Source organism: Coloeus monedula (assembly GCF_965178545.1).
Source record: "Coloeus monedula genome assembly, chromosome: 5".
Lineage (NCBI taxonomy): Eukaryota > Metazoa > Chordata > Aves > Passeriformes > Corvidae > Coloeus > Coloeus monedula.
This window is the reverse complement of record NC_138785.1, coordinates 3,861,713-3,882,863: the sequence shown is the minus strand read 5'-3', so window position 1 is coordinate 3,882,863 and position 21,151 is coordinate 3,861,713. Positions and strand designations below refer to the sequence as shown.

Here is a 21,151-nt window from a genome sequence, read left to right as displayed (position 1 = left end):
GTAAGCCAAATATAAGAAAATTCATTCTTAGGCATATAAGTGAGTAACTGCTAAAGGTACGGATAATTTCATGCTACAAATCTCAAGGGGAAATAAGCAAGATATGCAGTTCTAATGTCACACTCCCAGACCATGTCCTTCTCCTCCACTCAAAGACTGAGAAAAGAAAGCAGGAAAAGGGTCATAACGGGGTTGAGCAGGGACGGAGACTGCCTATTCTCGAAACACCAAGAGTGTTTTAACACAGCAGAAATACTCTGCATAAAGAAAAACTAAGGTAGCACTACATAGGTCAGTATTTTGTTTCACATTAGCTTTTACCCAAATCTGGACATAGTAACTTGTGGTCACTATTACCTAATACTGAACAGTGACTGAAAAATGGTTCAGGAGCCCTCTGCAAATTAGAACTAAGTCAAGTTTTCCAAAATGCTTTTAAAGTCACATCAAGAATTGAGTTGTGAAGGTGAAAAGTGTGCCACTGCCTTCTCAGAAGGTCTGCACACCAACACAAGTTACTCCCTTTTCGCAACAGCTCAAACACCAACTGCTCTATATGTAGCAAAGAAGGTACAGCTGATTTTTTTTTGAGCCTTTAACATACTAAATGTTGGATAAATCATCCTTATTCACAATTAATCATCTTAAGAGATGGGGCCTTTTTTTGGGTAACTTAATTCTTTGCCCAAATCTTCAGAGAGTCTCAAAAATCCCGCACAGCCAGTAGTTTCCCATTTGTGATTTCTCCATGTTAATCTCAAGTCACTAATTTTCCAGCTCTAGTTATGCTCAGCAGCTGTAAAATTCAGTTTGTACTCACTGCACATCCCTGAACAACTCTCTCAAGCAGGGCTGGCTGATGAACATTGCCCAAACACCACAATCTTTTACAAACCTATGTCATTTCTGGTACCATGACTACTGCAACCCCACCCTGGAGTACATGAAACTGAAGAATTGAATTCATTACTGCATGTTTTAAGGTGTTATACAAAACTTTTGTTTACAACACTTACCTTTAGCTCATGTCCTTTAGCTTTACAGCATCCTGTTTAATGTTGGAGAATATCCACATAACATATCCACTACTGCTCCTTTGCTACAGGTTTTTTTTCAGTCTAGGTTCAGTTTTGCTACTATCAGCATTTTTTAAAATACTTTTTCATATTTTTTATGAAACTGCAGCTGAAACTGGAGATGGAAACGATCACGTGCATGTCCTCTGCCATCTGCAGGGAATTTAGGTGGATTCTTTTTCCCTCTTTATGAATAACAGCACGATTTGTTTGGTAAATATAATGCAAAATCGCCAAGGGTAACGTGTAAAAACCCGCAGTTCAGCACAGATTTTTACAACGTCTAAATTCGTGTGCAACCTGGTTGGCCAAAATGTGCCCAAGGACAAAGCAAGGTTAAGGCTGCCATGGAGAGGAAATCTAAACATCATCAGAGTAATGCAAACCTCCTGTGTGGCAGTAACTGGAGACAGCCAAGCACAGCGAGATGGAACTTTTGGCAGGGAGAGTTCGGCAATGCGGCCATGCTGGTGAGGGAACGAGCTGTTCTGGGCACATGGAAGAGAACACAAGAGGATGCAGGGCATTTTACCCAACAAACTAGCACAGGCAACAAGCAGTCAAGGTATGTCATCCTGCAGCATTTCAGGGGATTATTTAGGTAATAATAACAGGAGAAAAATACCCCTAATTTCTTATAACCATCCAGGGCAACACATCTTTGTTACCATTTCCCACTAATATTGTTTTGTGGGTTTTTAACATTGTTGACAATGAAAGTGTTATACAAACAAATGTGACTATCAATAAAAAGAAATATTAGAGAAAAGGTTCTCTGTCAAGTTTAATTCAGAGCAAGAGACTCCACTGTTTATATTTTATTGGTATTGAAAAGCTTATGCAAAGTGAAAATACATGGAAGAGAAAGTAAACAAAACACCAAGTAATTTGACAGCTGGACTGTGGTTCTGCACTCTCTTTGCCAGGTTTGACCATTAAAGCTCAATCTCTTCCTCTTCCCTGCTGTCTCCAAATGGATTTTCAATTCCCTTCTGTTCTGTGGCACAGTTTCAACAGATGGGATAAGGAATGTTGCCTAGCCAAACTAGCTTAAAGACTAGTGACAACACCACTTCCCTGGGCATGAGAGATGAGGGTTTGGATTCCTCTGGATGCAAATATTACTGAACCTCAATGTTACATGACTGTTCTCATATCATAGTATTAAATGAGTGTGGGCTCTGTCATCACTGTCACACCTCTACCAAAAAAAAAAGTGGAGCCTCTCTGTTCTTGAAAGTAAAAGGATGTCAGTGCACAAGGCATCTCCAAGGTAGAAGCTGCAGAAAGTCAATGTACCTGAGCTTGCAGGACTGTTAAATCCTTCTGTGGAAATGTACATCTAAACTGATTAGCCCAAGTTCACACAAAGTCCCAGGTAAGCAAGGATGGAAAAGAGGCAGAGTGCTGACTCCCAGCTGCCACAAGGGAATTTTCCTCAGTAGCCAGAGTGACCTGACCCTTCAGGTAAGAATCTACCCTTGGTCTGCCTTCCACTGACTGTCAGATTATAACCAAGGAGTAGCTTACCTTGAGCAGCAATGCCATGTTTTCACTCAAATCAGATTTCGAGGAAGGAAGACTTTAAGGAACAATTAGCATCAAAGTGCTCCTCACATTACCAAGCCATCTGGTTTCCATTTTTACACTCCTAGCAATGTCACATTGTGGTTTGGATGAGACCATCCACTGTGTGCGAGGCACAGGTAACTTCTTTGAAATTGAACTTTCAAATATTGTTACACCCTTTCCTAGTTTCTCTCCAAAAAATTTTGCCAGTGCTGACAAACAGCAAGCAGTGAATAGAACGTCCTGGCTCATGAATGACTCAGAAAATTATTAGAAGATCAAATCATACCAGCAAATCTGATGCCTTGAGAAGCCACCTAAAAACAGAAACTAGACAAGAATAAGGGAATAAGGTAGGTATTTATTTGAAAGGCCTTCAAAGGTACACCCTGGGGAGCCAGAGGCTGCTGCTAAGATGGACCCCAAGGTGTACAACAGGTCACAAATTCTTCACATTTTTGTAAGTTTGGTTCATTTGCATATCAGCATAAATTCTCCAATTAAAGCTTCAGTTAATGATGTCGTTTCCCCAAGCTTGCACCCCCTTTAGAGGCTTTGGTTTACATTTTGGGCCTAGGACGGTCTGAGTGTCCTTGTAGAGCAGGCCTGGAGAGGCTTTGTTATGTCTGCCTAGCATGAGAGAGCAGAAGTTAACAGGCTACAAGAAACTTCAGAGTTACACACTAAGCAGTACAGGATTCAAAAAATATGAAAGTTAAAACCTAAGGCATCAAATCCTTTCTTCACTTGTTTTCACATGCGATGCAGAATTGTATAAGCTTTGGTTTCCACCTGATACTTCCCACACGTAGCTCAGTGCTGCTCTTGTGCAAAGGCAGCTTCTTTAATGGGTGTTAAGCCATCAGTGCTAGTAAACAGATACTGCTCCGATTTTCAGACAAAAACATTTTTAACAGTTCATGTTACTTCTGGACTGCTCATGTTTGTTCTGCTGTGAACCAGGAGAGCAAACAAGTTCTGATTAAGGCACCACAGAAAGTTTAGGAGTCAGGCATTTGTCTCCACACTATGGGATAAGACTTCCCAAGGAAGCAGAGTGCACTAAGAGATGCAGCTATGGGGTGGAGAGGAAGAGCTCAGGGTACAGTCCCAGCCCATGTGGGCTGGGTGCCTCATAAAATATTTTAGCTCATCTCACTGTTACAACTCATTGGTGACAATTTGTTCTCTTTTTTTTTTTCCAAGAAAGACATGCATGAAGTTGTCAAAACATATGAAAAAGGATGTTTTTCTTGAAATAAATTAAATTCTTTAATGAATTCCTCCTTCCACACAGGAATAAATATCTTTAGAAAGTCATCCTTTACCATTTTCTTAAACTGTCCAATACTTTGGAGAAAGAATTTGAATATTTCGCATGCCTGTTCTCAGTAATGATTATCATTCTGCCAACAGGACACCTAACTTGCCTGGAGATCTCACTATACAAAAAAATGCATAAAGGCTCCTAATTTTCAAGTGGAAATAAAGGAATTATTCATAATTTTGCCTCAAATATTTCTAATGCTAATAACATGCTTTTCACAATATATTTCCCTCTTCAGTCATCACAATTCTCAGGCATTATATAAGCTGCCTGTATTCCTTGCCATACAATCAATTGAACAAGCCCATCATGGTTCTAAATCAGAAGTGACATGATTAGAAAGCAATCACAAAGCAACAATTCCCATCTAATGTTGCAATCACACAACAGAATCCTATCAAAATTCCCTAGGGTACTACCAAGGCATATTTACTGTGCTACCAATCTTCAGGACCCTTTTGCCCCTCAATTTCTGATAACCCACCAAAAGTCTCTGCTGATAAACCTATAAATGATAAACCAATGCTCCGGGGTACTTAAGAAGGCCCATTCTGAACTTAAAGCTAAACTGCCAGTAATACTGGCTTAATAAATTTAAGCTACCTGAGAACTCCCTAGTTTTCCATTGATTTATTAATACAAAAACTTCAGATGTGACAGGAGCTAAAATGAACTGGATTACCATTCACCTTTCAAACTATCAGCCTTCAGGCTGGGGATTAAGTAATGAAGGGGATTAAGTTGTAAAGAGCTGGATTCAGTGGATTTCACATACCTGTTACCGGTGTAACATGACATCATCCAGCACTAAGGAGCTCTCAAGGCACAAAAACCTCATTTAAATCCTGAATCCCAATTCTGAAACAGGATTCCTATCCTCACTTGAAACGTTTAAAGATAATCATTCATCTGTTAAATTGTCTTTAGTGCAACAGCAACCCAAGGTAAACACAAAAACTGGGCATTAAAAATTCCCTTCATTCAGGAACAATGATTTTAAAACTAGCGAAAGACTAAAGTATGCAACAGTAAAACCAACTCGCTGTACTGCAAGCCGAAATTGAAAAGGTGCAGATAACGCATGTGCCTGCTGCCATCTCCTGGTAGTTAAGAGGTAAAACCATCTGAATTTTTTTTTTTCCCTCTGTATCCTTCAGAAAAATGTCAGGTCGTCCAGGGAATAGGAACAAAAGAAAAAAACCAAAAAACCAAGAAAAATATACCATTTTATGTTCTACAAAAGGAGCTTTCAAAACTTTCAAAATCTAAAAAAAGATATTTCACTGTACAAGGCAGCCACTACCAGAATGTAGCTACTTTCAGGCTAAATGGAGTTCTAACATTGGCTTAAGTAAAGAAACACCAAATCTCATTCATTTTATAGAAGAAATAAGTACTCACCCGAGTTATTTTAATTTCAAAACACATTCAGAAAATTAACTGTAAAAATTGCCACACGGTGTTCAAAACCAAATTAAGGAAGTCCCTTTGGGAAGCCTACTCATCATATTAGATGTTAGAGTGCAAATTATTGGCCCATAGTGACTCGTTTTAATATCCATTTCTTTTCATGAATACTTAAAGCTCAAGACAGTCTTTCACAGTTGCACTACTCTCATTGCCTTTGGTGAAGGACACAGCATTGCTATTTGTAATAATATTCCATGTTTTATGTTTTAAAAAGTAGGATTAGCCAACTTGAAAAGAAATGTTATGGTTATTTTGACAGCTGACTGGAGGTACCCTTACTTAGCCTGCAAACTTTAATGTTACAAAGACTGTTGAAATTTTCATTTCACAGACTATTTTGTTATGCTGGAGAGACCTGTCCATATCCTCCCAAAGGTTAAAAAAGAAATAAATAATGGGAATGAACTCTACAAGTGGGTTATGTCTTCTAGTGTGCTGAATGACTATGGGAATGTGACCTGGCTTGCCTTAAAAAAGAAATGAAGGCATACCAGTGATTTGGATTGCCCATGGTTTACTGACAATTGCCATGGGGAAACAATCATTAAATGTTGCAGAAAAGCCAAGCTAAATAGGAAACATTTCCTTTCACAGAATGAGAATCAAAAAAATTGTGTTGTAACATCAAGCTGTAATTGAGAAACGGAACAATGACTGAAGAGTTGTAAGAGACCTAAATTAAATCCAGCTAGGATTTCACATTCCTTCTGAAAATGAAGGTTTTATCATGAGATAATTAAAGCAAGGATAGCCAACTCCTGGTGTGCCAGAACGTATAACTTAGCCTGTCATCTTGGTTCGTGAGAGTCCCTCGGAGTTGGTCAGGAAGCAGCCTGTCACAAATCAGCCACTAACCCACAGCAGTCTCCCTGGCAGGAGCCCCAGAACCTTCCTCCTGCCTCCTCTGGACATTCTCTAACCACAAAATACAGGCACTGGCTATGGAGTGTGGTCAGGAACATGACAGAAGGACATCTGTGCCTGTCCCCATCACCCCTGGCCAGGCCATGGTCAGGTGGCAACCGCAGCTTAGTTACAGCACAGACAAAATGCAAAGGTGTTGGGGTTTTTTATGGGGGAGAGGGAAGCACATCAGGGCAAAAACCAGTGCTAACCACAATACAGAACTGGGGATGGAGACGTGACCCAAAACTCTGAAATACGGTGCCAGGTGCAGGAAGATTTAGAGCCACCAACATCTCTCAGTGCCTGCCAGGTGAATCTTGTGAGAAGTAATGAAGAAGCAATTAAGTCTGTAGTTGATAAACGTATGCACCTGATCATACCAAGAGCAGGCGTGTGTGCAAACCATCCAGACTGAAACACAGGGACATTAACTTGGTTAAACCAAGAATGACTTCAATTCTTTTCTTCTATCTGGTTTTAACAGTAAGACAGCTAGAGAAGAAATATGTCAAATATTAATTGAAAGCTCTACTATTCTTGCCTGGTCTCATGCTTTCAAGATCTTTTATTTATCACAAAAATGAGCAGCTCTCCAAAAGCAAAATGGACAAGGAGCCAAGTATAGAAAAAACCCCAGAGGGTTGAGATGATTTTGGGATAGATAAATAAGAGCACCATAATACATAAGGTTTTAAGCAAAACAGCTCATATTCACAGCAATCCAACTTCCAAAAGCTGGGCTTTGGATGAAAAATGCTTCCATTGTCACAGCCTTGGAAATACACCACTCTTACTCAGAAAATATTTTATTGAGAAGACTTATGTATAACACAATCACTAGTGAACAAGACCCAGAATAAATTTCCCTTGGTTAAATTAAACTATTCAGGCCGTTTCGGAACTTCAGCACATGACTTCAGGACTATACCATTTGTTTTAATCACAGCAGCCTGAACCCTGAGGCAAACCATACTTCCTCTTGGATCAAAAACTGGAACCAAGAGAAAGCCTTAGCTTTTGAGAAAAAGTGTTTTATTACAACAAAATAAGCATTCACACCATCAATTCACTCTCTTAACAGCTGGCCCACTGCACTGTGTAATGATCACATGGTTTTTATCCTCAGTATAAATATTTCTGTTTTGAGTGCAACTTCATTTTAAGACTGTTCAATTTGTTTCTTTCAAGGGCAATATGGGTATCTTACACAGGTATGCCTTAGATGATAATATCAGATAATGCTTTGGAAAAATCACATTCAGGGAATATTTCATTTGCAGCTCTTCTGTGCCCAGCAAATCCATTAATTTGCATCTTCTTGCCTATTAATTGATTTTATCAGCCAATTAGCTGGCCACCTTGTTACTATCCCAGCAGACAGTAACTTCCCCTCTTCGTATTATTAACATACTTCAACATTTACCCGTTTTGCTCAGTCTCTCTTACCTGTTAACCTCTGCCAGAGCTTCCTCCAGGTGACAGCCACTGCTGGTTGCAACATCTTCCTTGGTCTCCCTGTAGTAACAGGTCTGAAGTTGTGTGACCAAGTAGCAAATTCCCTTCACCAAGGCAGACCAACAACCCAAATGGCTCTTAACCCTTTTTTTTTTTTTTTTCAGGTGTTACTATGGATTGAAGGAAACATTGTTTCATTCTGCTTTCCCAGGTTCTCCCCACCTGCCTCTTCACAGTGCTTGCAAAATATTTTTATTTGAAATAGCTATTTCAATGATTTACATCGTGAATGCCACCAAAAAACCCCAATAAACTAAGTTTTGTTCAATTCGTACCTGGAAAGTAATATTTTTAAGTTGATAAGGTCGAACGCACCTAGGCAAACGCTGAAACCGAGCACCCCACAGCATTCCCATGGCGGAGCTCCTCACTCGCTCCACCCCCGCTCCGCTCGCCTCTCAGCCCCGCCCACAGACGCAGCGGCACCGGGAGCTGGCGGGGAGTTTAACAAGAGGGAAAAAACCTTCCCTTCCCACCAGGCAGCCGCAGGACCGCACAGGCTGCAGCCCTGCGTTTTCCACGTTTAAGGGGCACAGGGAACCGCGATTCCCAGAGGGAAGGCCGCTGGGGTGGCCTGAGGCGGCGCGCGGCCCCCTCAGCGCGGCCGCGCGCGGGAAGGGGCGGGGCCGGGCGGGGCGGGGCCGGATTCGAACCGGGCGGCGGGGAAGCGGCGGCCATGGCAGCGCAGCAGCAGCTCGGCCGCGAGCACCAGGGCATCACCCTGCGCGGCAGCGCAGAGCTCGTCGCCGAATTCTTCTGTGAGGGGGCTGCGGGGGATCTCAGGGACCGCGCTGGGAGAGAGGGAGGGAGAGAAGGATAGGGGAGGGAAGGTGAGGGGGTTGGAGGCCGCGTCTTGTGGGGCGTCATGGCCGCCGGCTGGGCCGTGGCGGGGTGTGGTAAACATCTCTCCCTTTCCTTCTCTGTCGTGCAGCCTATGGAATCAACAGCATCCTGTACCAGCGGGGCATCTACCCCCCCGAGACCTTCACCCGCGTGCAGAAGTACGGACTCACCCTGCTGGTCACCACGGACCCCGAGCTGGCCAACTACCTCAACAACGTGACGGAGCAGATGAAAGGTGCGGGCCGGCGGCGGGGCCTTCCCTGCGGTGTCCCTGCCGCTGTTCCTCGCGCTCTAAGTGACTGCCGTGGCTTCTTGCAGAGTGGCTGTACAAGTGCATCGTGCAGCGCCTGGTGGTGGTCATCTCCAGCATCGAGAGCAGCGAGGTTCTGGAGCGGTGGCAGTTTGACATCGAGTGTGACAAAACTGCAAAGGATGACAAGTGAGTACCACGGTCCCTCCACTCCTGCTCTTGCCTGTCCCGAGTACCAGTGCAGGCACAGGATTAATGCCAGAGACTCGTTTCTTCAAACCTTTCTTAGTGCCCTGCCCTCTGTCTGCAAACCAGTCATTATATGACTGAACACACAAACAATAGAGGGAGACCAGTTATCACTTAACTTTTCTAAGGACTTAAAAAGTGTCACTACTACTCTAAAAATACTGTAGCAAACAGTCTAACAGAGCTTAACAAAGAGAACTACAGAGGAAACTATCAGCCCAGTAGAAGGTTTTTCTCTTACCAGAATTTTCTTATTTTTCCAGTGGACCACGAGAGAAATCTCAGAAGGCAATTCAGGATGAAATTCGCTCTGTCATCAGACAAATAACTGCCACAGTAACCTTCCTGCCACTCTTGGAATCTGCCTGTGAGTATTCTGAACTGCATGAAAGAAATCAAATGCTTTTGAAAAACCTCAGTAACTTTCCAACTTTACAAGAGATCTTCTGATTTTCTGAGGCTTTTTAATTATTACACATCGTGTACCATCACATTTGTGAGACAGCAGTTTGTTAGACTGAGATCAGGACAGAGCTTGGGGTGTCTTAGCAAACTTGAGCAAATTAGTATGCCCTAAGGAATGCAAGCTTTCGTGAATAATTTGTTCATATGAAGTGTTATACAGAGCTCAGCTCCACAGCATTTTAACATGTTTAAAAAAAAATTTATGACACTCACTTGAGAAAACTAAAATGGCCTCACATGAATATAATTTAACTATTTTTTTTCCACATAACTATTATAACTTCTGAAAAGCTTGGTCCTTGTCTCAAGTTCCAGAAGATGCACTTCAAACCCTCCATCATCTCCTTATGGTGAATTTGTTCTCCCTTGCTCCCAGGTGCCTTTGACTTGCTGATATACACAGACAAAGATCTGGCAGTGCCAGAAAAGTGGGAAGAGTCAGGACCACAGTTCATAGCCAATTCAGAAGAGGTTCGGCTGCGTTCCTTCACTACCACAATCCACAAAGTCAACACCACGGTGGCTTACAAAAAGGATTCTGTTCCCTAAGATGCAGGGGGAAGTTTTGTGTGTGTAAATATCCTGTCACCTTGTATAGTTTCTGTTCATCATGCAGCTAAGCCATGAACCCATCATTACTGTCCTCTTGATGAAGTATGACACAGAGAAAAAGACAACATGCCTGTCTGATAATGTGACACTAGATTAAGCTGGCATCATTTTTAAAGAGGCTTAAAAGTATTCATGGTGATAGTTCAATTCTTACTTTACTGTATGAGCTAAATTAAACCACTGCCTCTGCTAGAAAACCTGCCTAAATCTAGTATTAGCTGCTAGAATTGTGTTCAGATCCTGTAATTTTATATTTTAGAATTATTTTAAGCTGCATTCTGTTAGCAGGCTTAAGTTCTCTGTAGCAACTAAAACAAATCTCATTTCTAGTGTGCCAGTTTTCATGTTAAAAGCCTGGGCTGTTTTATTACCAGAAATAGCCCTAAAATGAATCAACCAAACAATTCTTGTACCTTACTACAATGGAAGCAGCTGTTCATCATGGAAACTTTAAATACATGAACCTTTGTACTATAATGACCACTGGGCTCTAGTTGTGGGGACAGAGTTGTTTTAAGTCTGTGTATGTCTGTAGTGTCTGTCCAGCATTTTCTATGTTTGTACTCGTTTTACAGAATAAAGCTTCGACTTTTATAGTGCCCTAATTCAGAGTCTGCAGTACTTTGTGTTTCAGAGGATTTTATGAATGCTACATCCTAGTTTGTAACTGTCACGCAAGTAACACCCAAAAGGCATCCCCCTTGTGTTGTTACTTATCCTCTAAGTCTCCAAACAAATGGTGTGGAGTCCATATGAAATCCATTAATGGATTAACAGTTTCCCCCACGTAAGTTCAAGTAACAATATAAATAGTCAGTGCCCTAATGATTAAGCACAGTGCCTTCCGTATTTGTTAAACAGCACTGGACTCTTCATGTGTTCTTACCCATTTTTGTAGTGGAAGAAATTAGGGATTTAGAACTGGAACTCTGGAACTTTCAGACTCTTCCACGGTTTTGTTCACTTCCTTCACTAAATTCATTCCAGCCAGAGTGTTAAACTCTGTTTTTTACACTCTTTTGCAGTACTGTAGGACTTTCTGTTATATATAATTTCAGAAGTTTATTTTAAAAACATCAATTGCATGTACCCCACCCCACAGCTGTATTACAACCTTTCTGGGCTTTCCTATTTCCAGGAAATAATTCTCTCCAACAGTCCCAATCTAGCGGAAGTAAAAAACGCAGTCCTCTGTAAACCAGGAGCACAAAAATCGTATTTTTTTTAAATAAATACAATCTAGGTACTTAAAAAGTTACATTATTCACTGCTAGGGCTGCAGTAACAGAAGAATACCTGGTGTTTTCTTTTGCCTGTCAGCACAATTGTGACTGCACTATCTCTTCACCCCTAGAAGCAGGCGTACTTCAAAGAGTGACGTCTGCAATAGTGAGCATAAAAAACCCTCATTTTACAGAGATGCAAAAGTCAAATTGCTCCAAGAAGCTCATTCTTGTACCAAACGGAATTTATGATCTTCTTTTTTAAGAAGGCCCAGCCCGAAGTCCATCTCTATCATCATCTCTGTATTTCTTCTTTTATAGAGGGACCAGCAGTCAAGAGAAGTAGTAGATCATTGCATGTAAATAATGTCCGTGAAAGGTACATGTGAAAAGGAACAGGTCATAGATCCTGAAGTTTCTCACAAAGACCCTGCAGAATAGGAAAAAAAAAGTAAAAGTAAGTCATATTAATCTCCCAGGAACCAAGCCTTCATGGAGGTGTCCAGCACGATGTGCTGATTCCTAAGGGGACCCACACTCTTGATTAGCTTCTCCTACTCTGAGATCACTTTTATAGAGTGACAATCAAAACAAGGGAGCCCCCTTCATCTCCAATGGCAGTCTGCTTATCCTTAGGAAAGGGAATGAAGGGTAAGACTCAAAATTAACCCAGCAGGCACTGCTCACCTGACTAGTTGAGCTGACGGATGAGCTGGTTGATTGCTTCCCCTCTGTAGCCAGGCTTGCCCATCTCCTTGAGGAAACCCACTCTGTTCCGCGATGCATGGCGAGCCACTGACAGATGGAAGGGCCACAGAAAGCTGGTGACTCGTTTGAAATACTTGCCAGTTGAGTAGATTTCATGAATAAGGTCTTCCAAGCAAATAATACCACAGCCCCCTGCAGGAGAAAAAAAAAAAAGAGATGCCCAACTGTATCACCTTTCCTCATGCTGCTCCAGAATTGCCAGTCCTCCAGTTTGGGAAGATTTTGTCTCTCCCCACCCTCTCAGATCAGACTGTGATCTCTCAACACCTAACTCCTTCCTCAATTTTCTCCTCCACCTCCTCACCTAAATGTTGCTCTATCAGCATGTTGTCTGTCAGAGGCACCCTCTTTTTCTTGATCTTGGCTTGGCCCCGTTTCAGGATCAGCTCTCGTACAGATTTCAGGTTAGGCTGCCTGTACAGAAACAAAAATCAGATTCTGTAAGAGAGACACGATGCAGAGGGAAGCCCCACCCCACTTCCTTGTGCAGAGGTGGGGAAGTAACCAAGTTATGTTGAGAACAGTAAGAAAAGTTTTAGATATAAAGTTGATTACGTTTTGACCATTACTGGAGAAGTAATGGATCTGTGATACCAGCTGGAGAATCCAATGACCCCCAAGTCCCCAGGAGGGGTACATACCCCCACGCCACATAAGGCTCCACAATCCGCAGCATCTTGAGCGACAGCGGGCTCAGCTTAACGAATACCCCAGTGTAATTCTTCCTCAGCCGCAGCAACTCCATCACTCTTTTCACCCTCTTAGTCACTCCCTTAATACTGAGTCAGAAAAAAATAATGTTATTAGTAACCACATTTCTCTGATACAGCAACAAAAGGCCTCAGATCACCCACAACGAGATATGCCTGGGTTGATCCCACTGCCTTGGCATAGAAATGACACAACAAAGGCTAGCAACAATAAAGGAAGGAGCAGGGCAAGTTCCTTACTCCACAATCCGCACGACGAAGGCCAGTTTGCTCTCCTGAGGTGCCGCTGCCTGCCCAGGCCTCTGCTCCATGCGCCTCAGCCGGGTGTCATCCCGGCGTTTGCGCCATGAATCCCGAACAAAGGTCTCCAGGCGTCTGAACTGGATCTGTTTCCCCTTCTGCTGCTACAGACAAAAGGAAAAGAAAGAATCACCCATCCCAACAGTCTCAGAAGTTTGTATCTGAAAGGCCAAATGAAATGCAGAAGTAGTGAACAATGTTCTTTCATCTTTGGAAGCAGTAAGAAGAAAATAAATTTGATTATCTAAGCCCAAGGGAGACAGAACTGAGAGACAACACATGAATTTACACACAACTACTATTTATGAACAGTGAACAAAAATATAAATTAGGGAAAACAGAGCAAGACCCGTGATACTTCTAGGCATAGCTACACACACAGCTCAGCAACGGCTGGGAAAGCCAGAAACAACATCTAGGTAAAACAGATGCTACAGCAATACCCTAGTGTGACTCATAAATACACTCCAACAGAAAAAAACCTGCATTTAAAGTCCTTTTCTATACAGGCACACATGCAAAAAAAACCCCAAAAATTCAAACATTCAAGTAACTATTAAGTATTGCTAATTTAAACAGAGAACATCCGGCTCACCTGATAAAAAGTCTTTTCATTATTACTGGAAAATGTAAACCTCCTTTTTTAAATTGAGAAGATGTTTAAAGGCTTCTCCTTTATTTAGAAATGAGTACATCCACCTAAGTCATAGTGTTTTCTCAGATGAACAGGACTTGAAAATGCACAGCATTACACAATTATATTCAAGATACTCTACTGGTTAAATTAGCAGGCCATTTTGAATTAAGGAATCTAATGTCATGTGTCTTCTGTTATATTTCATCTTGTAAATCACCCATGAAATTGGTTTGAATTTTCAAAGCAGGCAGACCTAATCTAAGTCTCACCACTAAGATAGTTTTTCTAATGAGAATCTTATGGAGTGGTTATTTAACATTATTACTTATGCTTCCACTTCCACCTTGGAAATACAGCAAGCCACTGATGCTTTTAAAAATGTAAACACGGTATTAAACAGAAATGGCAGGAGTTTTGCATATAATCTCATAGAAAAAAGATTCACTGGGAAAGCTTTAAGACAAACACCTACTGTATTAGCTGAGGTACAGCACAGCAGGTCTCAAATCGGGAATTAGAAAGGTTTGCTGTGCTGTGCCGGTCTGGAAAAGGCAGTGTGCACAGGGAGTGTCTGCAGTAGAACATGTGCCACCCCACACGAAAAAAAAGGCTTCATGACGACCTGTGTCTGCTTTAACAGATAAATAAACGCAGCCTCAGAAAAGCACACTTTCCATGCAGGGTTACAATGCAAAGGTGGTTTCAGACAGTGAATTCTCAGGGCAGCACTGACAATTCAGCGGCGGTGCAGTTTCCCGCATGTGGCTGCTAACACCTGCTCACCACCACGGATCCACAGGCACAACTCACAGTCTTCCATGTATTTCTGTTTCAGTATAATAACCTGTAAAACTCTGTCCTCTTTACAAGGCTCAGAGACACACGGAGAAAGTGTTTAGGGACTCAGGCTCCCCTCGGAGGTAACCCCGAAGATGCTCCCTGCCCACCCGCAGCGCTCGGGCGTCCCCCCCTCGCTGAGGGGGCCGGTCACTCAGATCACTTCCGTACGAATTCAAGTGATTGCGATTCCCTCCTCCGGAGGACGAGCTGGGGCTGCAGGACCAGGCTCTGCCGGGACCCGCCGTACCTTGCGTTTGTTGAGCAGCGCCTGCTTGGCCTGGGTGGCCTTGATGGCCAAGTACGCCTTCCTCTTCTTCAGCAAGTTCTCCGGCACCAGCGGGATCCGCCGCCTCGGCCTGCGGGCGAGACAACCCGGTCACATCGCGCATCCCGAGCCCCCGGGCCGCCCCCGGCCCCGCTCCCAGCCCGGTGGCCGCGCGGTGCCCGCGGATGGCGGCAGATCCCGCAATCCCTCCACGCCTCCCTCCCGCACTCACTCCTCCAGCTCCGCCATCTTGCCGGGCCGCCGCCGCGCATGCGCCGGGGCGGGGCGGGGCCATGGCCGCTCCTCCTGAGGCGCCGCTCGCCTTTGCCAGGGATCGCGGAGCGCCGGGAAGCGCTTGTCCCGGTGGGGAGGGACGCGCTGCTGGCCGGCCTTCCGCTGTCCCAGCGCGTTCCACACGCTGCGGGCACTGGGGAGGAGCGGACACTGGGACACGCGGTGCGACAGCCGGGTCACCCGCAGGTGGTGCCAGAGCCTCACGCTCAGTTGGGATGGTGTTGGGGTTGTGTTCCTGGTGTGCTGCATCCAATTCCCCGTGCAGGATAGAGGAGGGATATGTGCCTTTACACTCTGAAATAATTTTCATTCACCGTTTACTCTCACCAGCTGGGAGCTACAGCCTTGCTGGAAGATTCAGTGGTGCCCGGGTTTCGTTGCTCGTCTCTGTGACGCTGCAAACCTTTACAACACTGTAAATGAGCCCACTTCTGTTCTGACGCCGAAAACTAGAATTTCTGTGTTTAGAAACTCGATCCCAAATACCACGAAGAACACAGCCCTCGGTGAGCAAACCCAGCTCCCCATCAACTTTTAGATATGAGACGCAAAGCAACGAATTTAAGAAATAAATAATCTGAAACTGTCACCGAAACAAATCCATAACTACATACATTTTATCCTGACTTATAAAAATAGCTGGAGTCCCTGGTAGCTGACAACAGAAAAAGTGGCCCATTTAAATCTACAAATGAACATGCTTTGTTTAACAGGAGGGAAATGCAAACAGACTCTTAGGTATTCCATTATTAATGGCAAAGAAACAATACATAAGTAAATATTTGAAGCGCTGTCGCTATGAGATGTTGCCCAGCACAGCAGCGTTCCTAGGCTGACTCGTTAAACTTTAACCAGTAGTTATATTGTTTTAATGAATGGATATTCAAATATCTCTGTTTGCAGGGATACCCAAGGAAAGTGTTCTCATTTTCCTAGACAGCAACCTGTTGTACACCGGCCTTCAGCACTCCGAACTCCTGCACGCAAGATTTTAGGGCTCCGATTCCAAAAGCCAAGTCAGGAGATGAAGTGGAATGTCAGAAGTCCATGAAACTTCTTGCCTCGTTTTCTCACTCCATGGGTATAAAACCCCATTAAATTAACTTCAAATCCCACAAAATCTTTATTGACACTGCGTGCAGTCTCAAAACAGCAAAAGAGCTTGAAGTCCATCACTCTCATCATCGAACCATGCCCCAGTCTGAAATCTGTCTGCAATAAATTCCCTATAAAAGAAGCCAAAGAAATTAAATTTTGTTTATTTCACCAAACAATGATCTAATCTTGGGAATATTTTAATAAGGGAAGTATCTTCTGATCTTAAATTATGCCCATTTTCAGATCTTTTAAGGAAAAAGTTTACATGATTTGAAAGATGCCCAGGAACTACTCCATACACACATGCAAAACAATAATTAATAGAGAGAAAAGCTGGGTGATCCAAGACTTTCTTTCATGGAAATAGCAATCATATGGACATAGTCTAATATTTCATATTTTTGAAAAACATTGTGGATAGATGCATGGGTTTATTCTTTTCAAAATAAGCTTCCTTAAGAGGGGCATTTTTGTCAGAAATCCTGCAAATTCACTGCAAAAGGAGCAATCTGGGTATAATGAAGACACGTGGATGAGACTAACGCAGGTGTGTACCCTTAGTTAGTGGCACCTAATATGTCAAATTGTAAAAGCTAAAAAATAAAACTTGTTTTTGTGTCTCCTCGGAAAAAAATCGGAGTGGGGCAAAACAGTTCATTCTTTAGTGCCACTAATTTACCAGCATTAATGGAAAATATTCCAGTTTCAAAAGCCCGATTTGACAATAACTACTGTGAATACTTCCCTGGAAGAAAAGCAGACTACTAATAAACCCCTGGCACTACTCACAGTTACTGTCCCTGGAAATTATATCTGGAGTTTTAAGTTATAAATATTAAATTACAGATTTAGATCTGTCAGAATGTTCTGACATTCTTTAAAAGAGTAGTGGTACCTATTTACAAGTTCCACGGTGAAACAGTTGTAAGAATTAAAATGTAAATTAATTTTGTTTTACTTCCAATGTACTTGTAAAGGCCTGGCTAATGAACCTGAAATAGAAAAATGGTTTTTCAATTACAATAAACAGCAATGAAAATAATTTATTTTTGTGTCTTGTCTACAAGAGAGTACACAGAGTGTCTGCAATTTGAATGTACTACAAATTTAATTGTATCTTTAAAGAAAAGTGGAGGTAAAAATAGGCATCATTATGTATGGTCTCCACAGGTCTCCATGACCTCTCTTCTTCTTCCACAGTGATGAAAAGCTGCATTTTATCTGGGAGAAAGACCGATTCAGTTATGTCTGAGATGAAAGACAGTGAGAACAGAATAGGAGTCTTTCCCACACTCAGTAATTGGGAATCCTACTTCCTACTAGATTACTTTTAAATTGAACCTTCAAGATAATTATGCCATTTAGGTTGTGGAAGCATATTAATAAGTACACCACAGCATAAACTATTCATAAAAATACTACAGACTGGGGAGCCATAAAAAGAGATGGAATGGAATAGCCTAATTAGGAAATTTATCATGTCAGTGTAGACAACTTAATAGGAGATGGTTTGTACAGACAGAATATGCTCTCTGTCCTAAATGTCAGCGATTCTGATACAATGGTGGTAGGTGGTGGACAATGACTTTTACTCTTTTTTTAAAAAAAGAAAGCATTTAATTACTTTTATTTTATGGCTCTGGTTACTGACACAACTACATAAAATCCTTTTGCAGGTTTAGTTTTGGAGACTAGACAAACAACAGGCAGCTGTTGTTTCAGCAGAAACAGCAATCAGAAGAGGATTAAAACATTGTAAGTGCAAAGTTACCTGCAGTAATTAATATAAAATCACAGCAGAGTAATTTCACTGGTTTGTAGCAAGGCTGAGCCCTGAAGGAAGCTGTGGCCCTGAGTGCTGTGACAGTGCACAACAATAGGGCTATAAAGGTCCTCTCATTTTTTTCTCTGGTAATTTATGCAGGGAAAGTTCTGACTGGAACATCTGATTTTGCCTGCAATTACTAGTGACACCTGCCCAGTCAAGATAAAAGTACAGAGCATTGGTATTTGGCCAGGAAATACCAGGCAGGGAAACACAGAGCCCGAGGGATGTAAGTGGTCACCTGTAGCTTTATCCCAAGAAAGGGGCTGTGTCCCTACACACAGCAGAAACAAAGGAAGGGAGGAGGTAGTTGCAGGATTTTCCTCACAGTGCAGCAGAAGATGTTATAAGGCTGAGAGCTAAGGCAGTGAGACAGCAGATGAAAATCAGTAAATAAAAGTGCAGCAATGATTCACAAATTTTTATATGAAATGACAGGCTCCAGGCTAGATAATAAGCTTGGGAGTAGGATTTTGGAATTATTAGAGATAGATAAAAATATCAGCTTAATGCTTAGCACAACAGAAGAGTAATTGAACATTATTAGGGAACGGGTAAAGAACAAAGCAGAGACTCTGATTCCACAATGTAGCCTCTCACACCCACATTTTGGATGCTCCAGGTTTGGTCAGTCATCTTTCTTCCATCTGCCCATCCCAACCTCCGCTCACCTTTCTGCAAGACAGACTTGGAAAAGGTTCAAAGAAAGAAGATCAAACACAGGGAGTAGTTTCCATCTGTGGAGCAGTTACATAGACTGGACCTGCCAGCTAGGAGAAAGGTGTCTGAGGGAAGATAAAACAGTCGGTAAAATGATAAATGCTGGAATAATTGCTCCCTCTTTCTTTCAGCACAAGAGGAAGGGAACCTTGCAAGAAGGTAGCAGGAGGCAGGTTCACAACAAATAACGTGGTTTTTTCAGCACATGAACTTGTAGTGAAGACCCAGACCACTTAGCCACCGGAGGAGTTAATGCGTTCCAGCCATGCATCCCTATCCACCTCCTGCCTTCCCAAGTGGATCTGGCCTTTCTATCATCTCGACTTTAAACTTTTCATTCAACTGAGATCTATCCTGTTTTGTATTTGTCCTTGCTATTATAGCACAACATTAGAAAAGGCAGCCAGAAATCTGTTTCTTTGCCTGCATACAGAAGGGCTCATTTAATCTGAATGCACGCCCTTCTCCCCCGTTCACCTGCACTGCATCCCATTTTCCTGCCTTTGAAGTCCATCCTTTCCAGGCTTTAAAGAGCTTTAGAGAAATGAATCCTGTTCCTGCAGTGATCTATTATCGGCATTGCCTAAAAGCTAAAAGGATGAGGCAAATTTGCCAAAAACCTGAGAAGAGGCGGAATAAGTGAGAAGGAAATCAAGGAGCTGTGTAGCTCCAGGTAGCCCTGCCTGGACCACAGCTGTGGAGAGCACCTGCAGCAAGCAAAGCCCAGTTGCTTGGTACCAGCAGCTTGTAGCATCACTGTCCAGTTGTAACAGTGATCAATCAGCTGAGACTGGGGCACTCCATCACCTGGAATAAAGGGGTATGAGGTGAGGAGAGTGCCTCAACAGGAATAAACCACAGAAATTCAAAGCAACTGTGCTGCTTCTCTGTGCTGGGCTCAGCAAGACTAGCTTCTTCCCTGAGAATTTTCCACAACCCCTGGAAGGATCAAGGCCTTTCTCTAACAGATGCTGTGTTTTCACATCTGAGAGAGTTTCTGACTCAAGAGACTTCCTTAGGAAGAACTCATAAAGAAAAACCAGATCCTGTTTCTAAACCAGTCAGCAGGATAACAAACCTGTCTTGCTAGTTTCAATTTTCTATACACATATTCATTTTTTGATATGTTGTATAGACAAAGTAAAAGATTAATCATATTTTTTTCTATTTTTTTAACAGTAAGAATAAGCTTCTTCCTGCCAGTACACAAACCCAACAGTGAAATAAATCACTCGGGTGCAGGTGTGCTTCAAACAAATGTTAATTATTAAAATTACCAAATAATTGTCAAAATATTAATTCTCAAAACAGTATTTCTCTCCTTGGCTTCTGACACACTGCAGTTGTAGATGAAAAATGCCAGCAAAAACACGCCATTTTTTTCTTTAAACCAGTTTTGTCAAGGTACTGCCTAATGTAAGAGTTGGTGCTATGTGATGAGGCAGAGCTAATTAGGCAGGTAGATTTTATCAAAGAAGAGAAGGCTCTTAAATCTGCGGCAGAGGGAAGAACCTGACCTACTTTGTGTGTATCCTGGTGCTTTCATTTCAGGTGTTTTCACAGTCTTCCTAAATTCCCCATACAGCTAACGTAGAAAGGCTTTATGTATTTTCAGACTTCATAATTTAATTGCTTTAACTCAGGTTTCAGTATCTCCCTGTCAAAGAAAAATCATTCCTCACAGCCTTTTAGACAGAAGGTGGAGATGAATACCTTCAAATTCACTCAATTCCCAAATCTTGAAATCTCTATACAGAAATGCTTTAATATGAAGAAAGAATGGTAAATGATGGCTTCTCCATCTCTTGTTCTCTTCAGCTCCAGACTGGCTCCCTTTCTGGGAGATAAGCTTGAATGAAAACACGTTATCTGCAGGATTCAGCACAGAGATAACAAGATGCAGTGTAATGGATTGTCAGAATGCACTGCTGCAATGTGATCCTACTTCTGGTGTCAGGAGGAACGTGGGTCAGGAAGAGCTGCCCATTCTGAGGCTGGGGCTGGAGCTCAGCTCCGGGGATTTGCCACAGGTGTTTCCAGCTCCTGGCAGGGCAGGCCCTGGCACCGTCCTCTCCTTCCCTTTGTACACTGATTTCTATGTGAAAAAAGTGCACATGCAGGGCAGGAAAGAGCCAGGAAACATTGCTGCCACATCCTAGTGAGGCCTAAGAACTGCAGACTACATTGCA

General features: G+C 42.5%; 2 protein-coding genes across 2 annotated transcripts; one reads left to right on the top strand and one right to left on the bottom strand.

Annotated features, from left to right (window-relative positions):
• Positions 1–8,525: 8,525 nt before the first annotated feature.
• On the top strand, positions 8,526–10,219 carry MAD2L1 (mitotic arrest deficient 2 like 1; the record flags this gene model as incomplete). Its single annotated transcript, XM_082282701.1, has 5 exons — positions 8,526–8,621; positions 8,795–8,941; positions 9,025–9,145; positions 9,469–9,572; positions 10,047–10,219. Exons 1-5 carry the CDS (start codon positions 8,540–8,542, stop codon positions 10,217–10,219), a joined length of 627 nt encoding a protein of 208 aa, XP_082138827.1. The 5' UTR covers positions 8,526–8,539.
• A 1,255-nt stretch (positions 10,220–11,474) lies between these two features.
• Positions 11,475–15,290, bottom strand: RPL7L1 (ribosomal protein L7 like 1). The gene is made up of 7 exons (XM_082282259.1): positions 15,258–15,290; positions 15,008–15,116; positions 13,224–13,387; positions 12,915–13,052; positions 12,578–12,687; positions 12,193–12,405; positions 11,475–11,935 (listed from the first exon to the last, which is right to left on the bottom strand). The coding sequence occupies exons 1-6, from the start codon at positions 15,272–15,274 to the stop codon at positions 12,197–12,199; spliced, it is 747 nt and encodes a 248-aa protein (XP_082138385.1). The 5' UTR covers positions 15,275–15,290; the 3' UTR covers positions 11,475–11,935; positions 12,193–12,196.
• Positions 15,291–21,151: the final 5,861 nt, after the last annotated feature.

What these genes read in the sequence shown, in the direction of transcription:
- RPL7L1 (XM_082282259.1), bottom strand. An exon ending in CGCTGCTCAACAAACGCAAG is followed by an intron (nt 13,388 to 15,007) that starts GTACGGCGGGTC and finishes TTTTGTCTGTAG; the next exon opens with CAGCAGAAGGGGAAACAGAT. An exon ending in GAGCCTTATGTGGCGTGGGG is followed by an intron (nt 12,688 to 12,914) that starts GTATGTACCCCT and finishes GTTTCTGTACAG; the next exon opens with GCAGCCTAACCTGAAATCTG.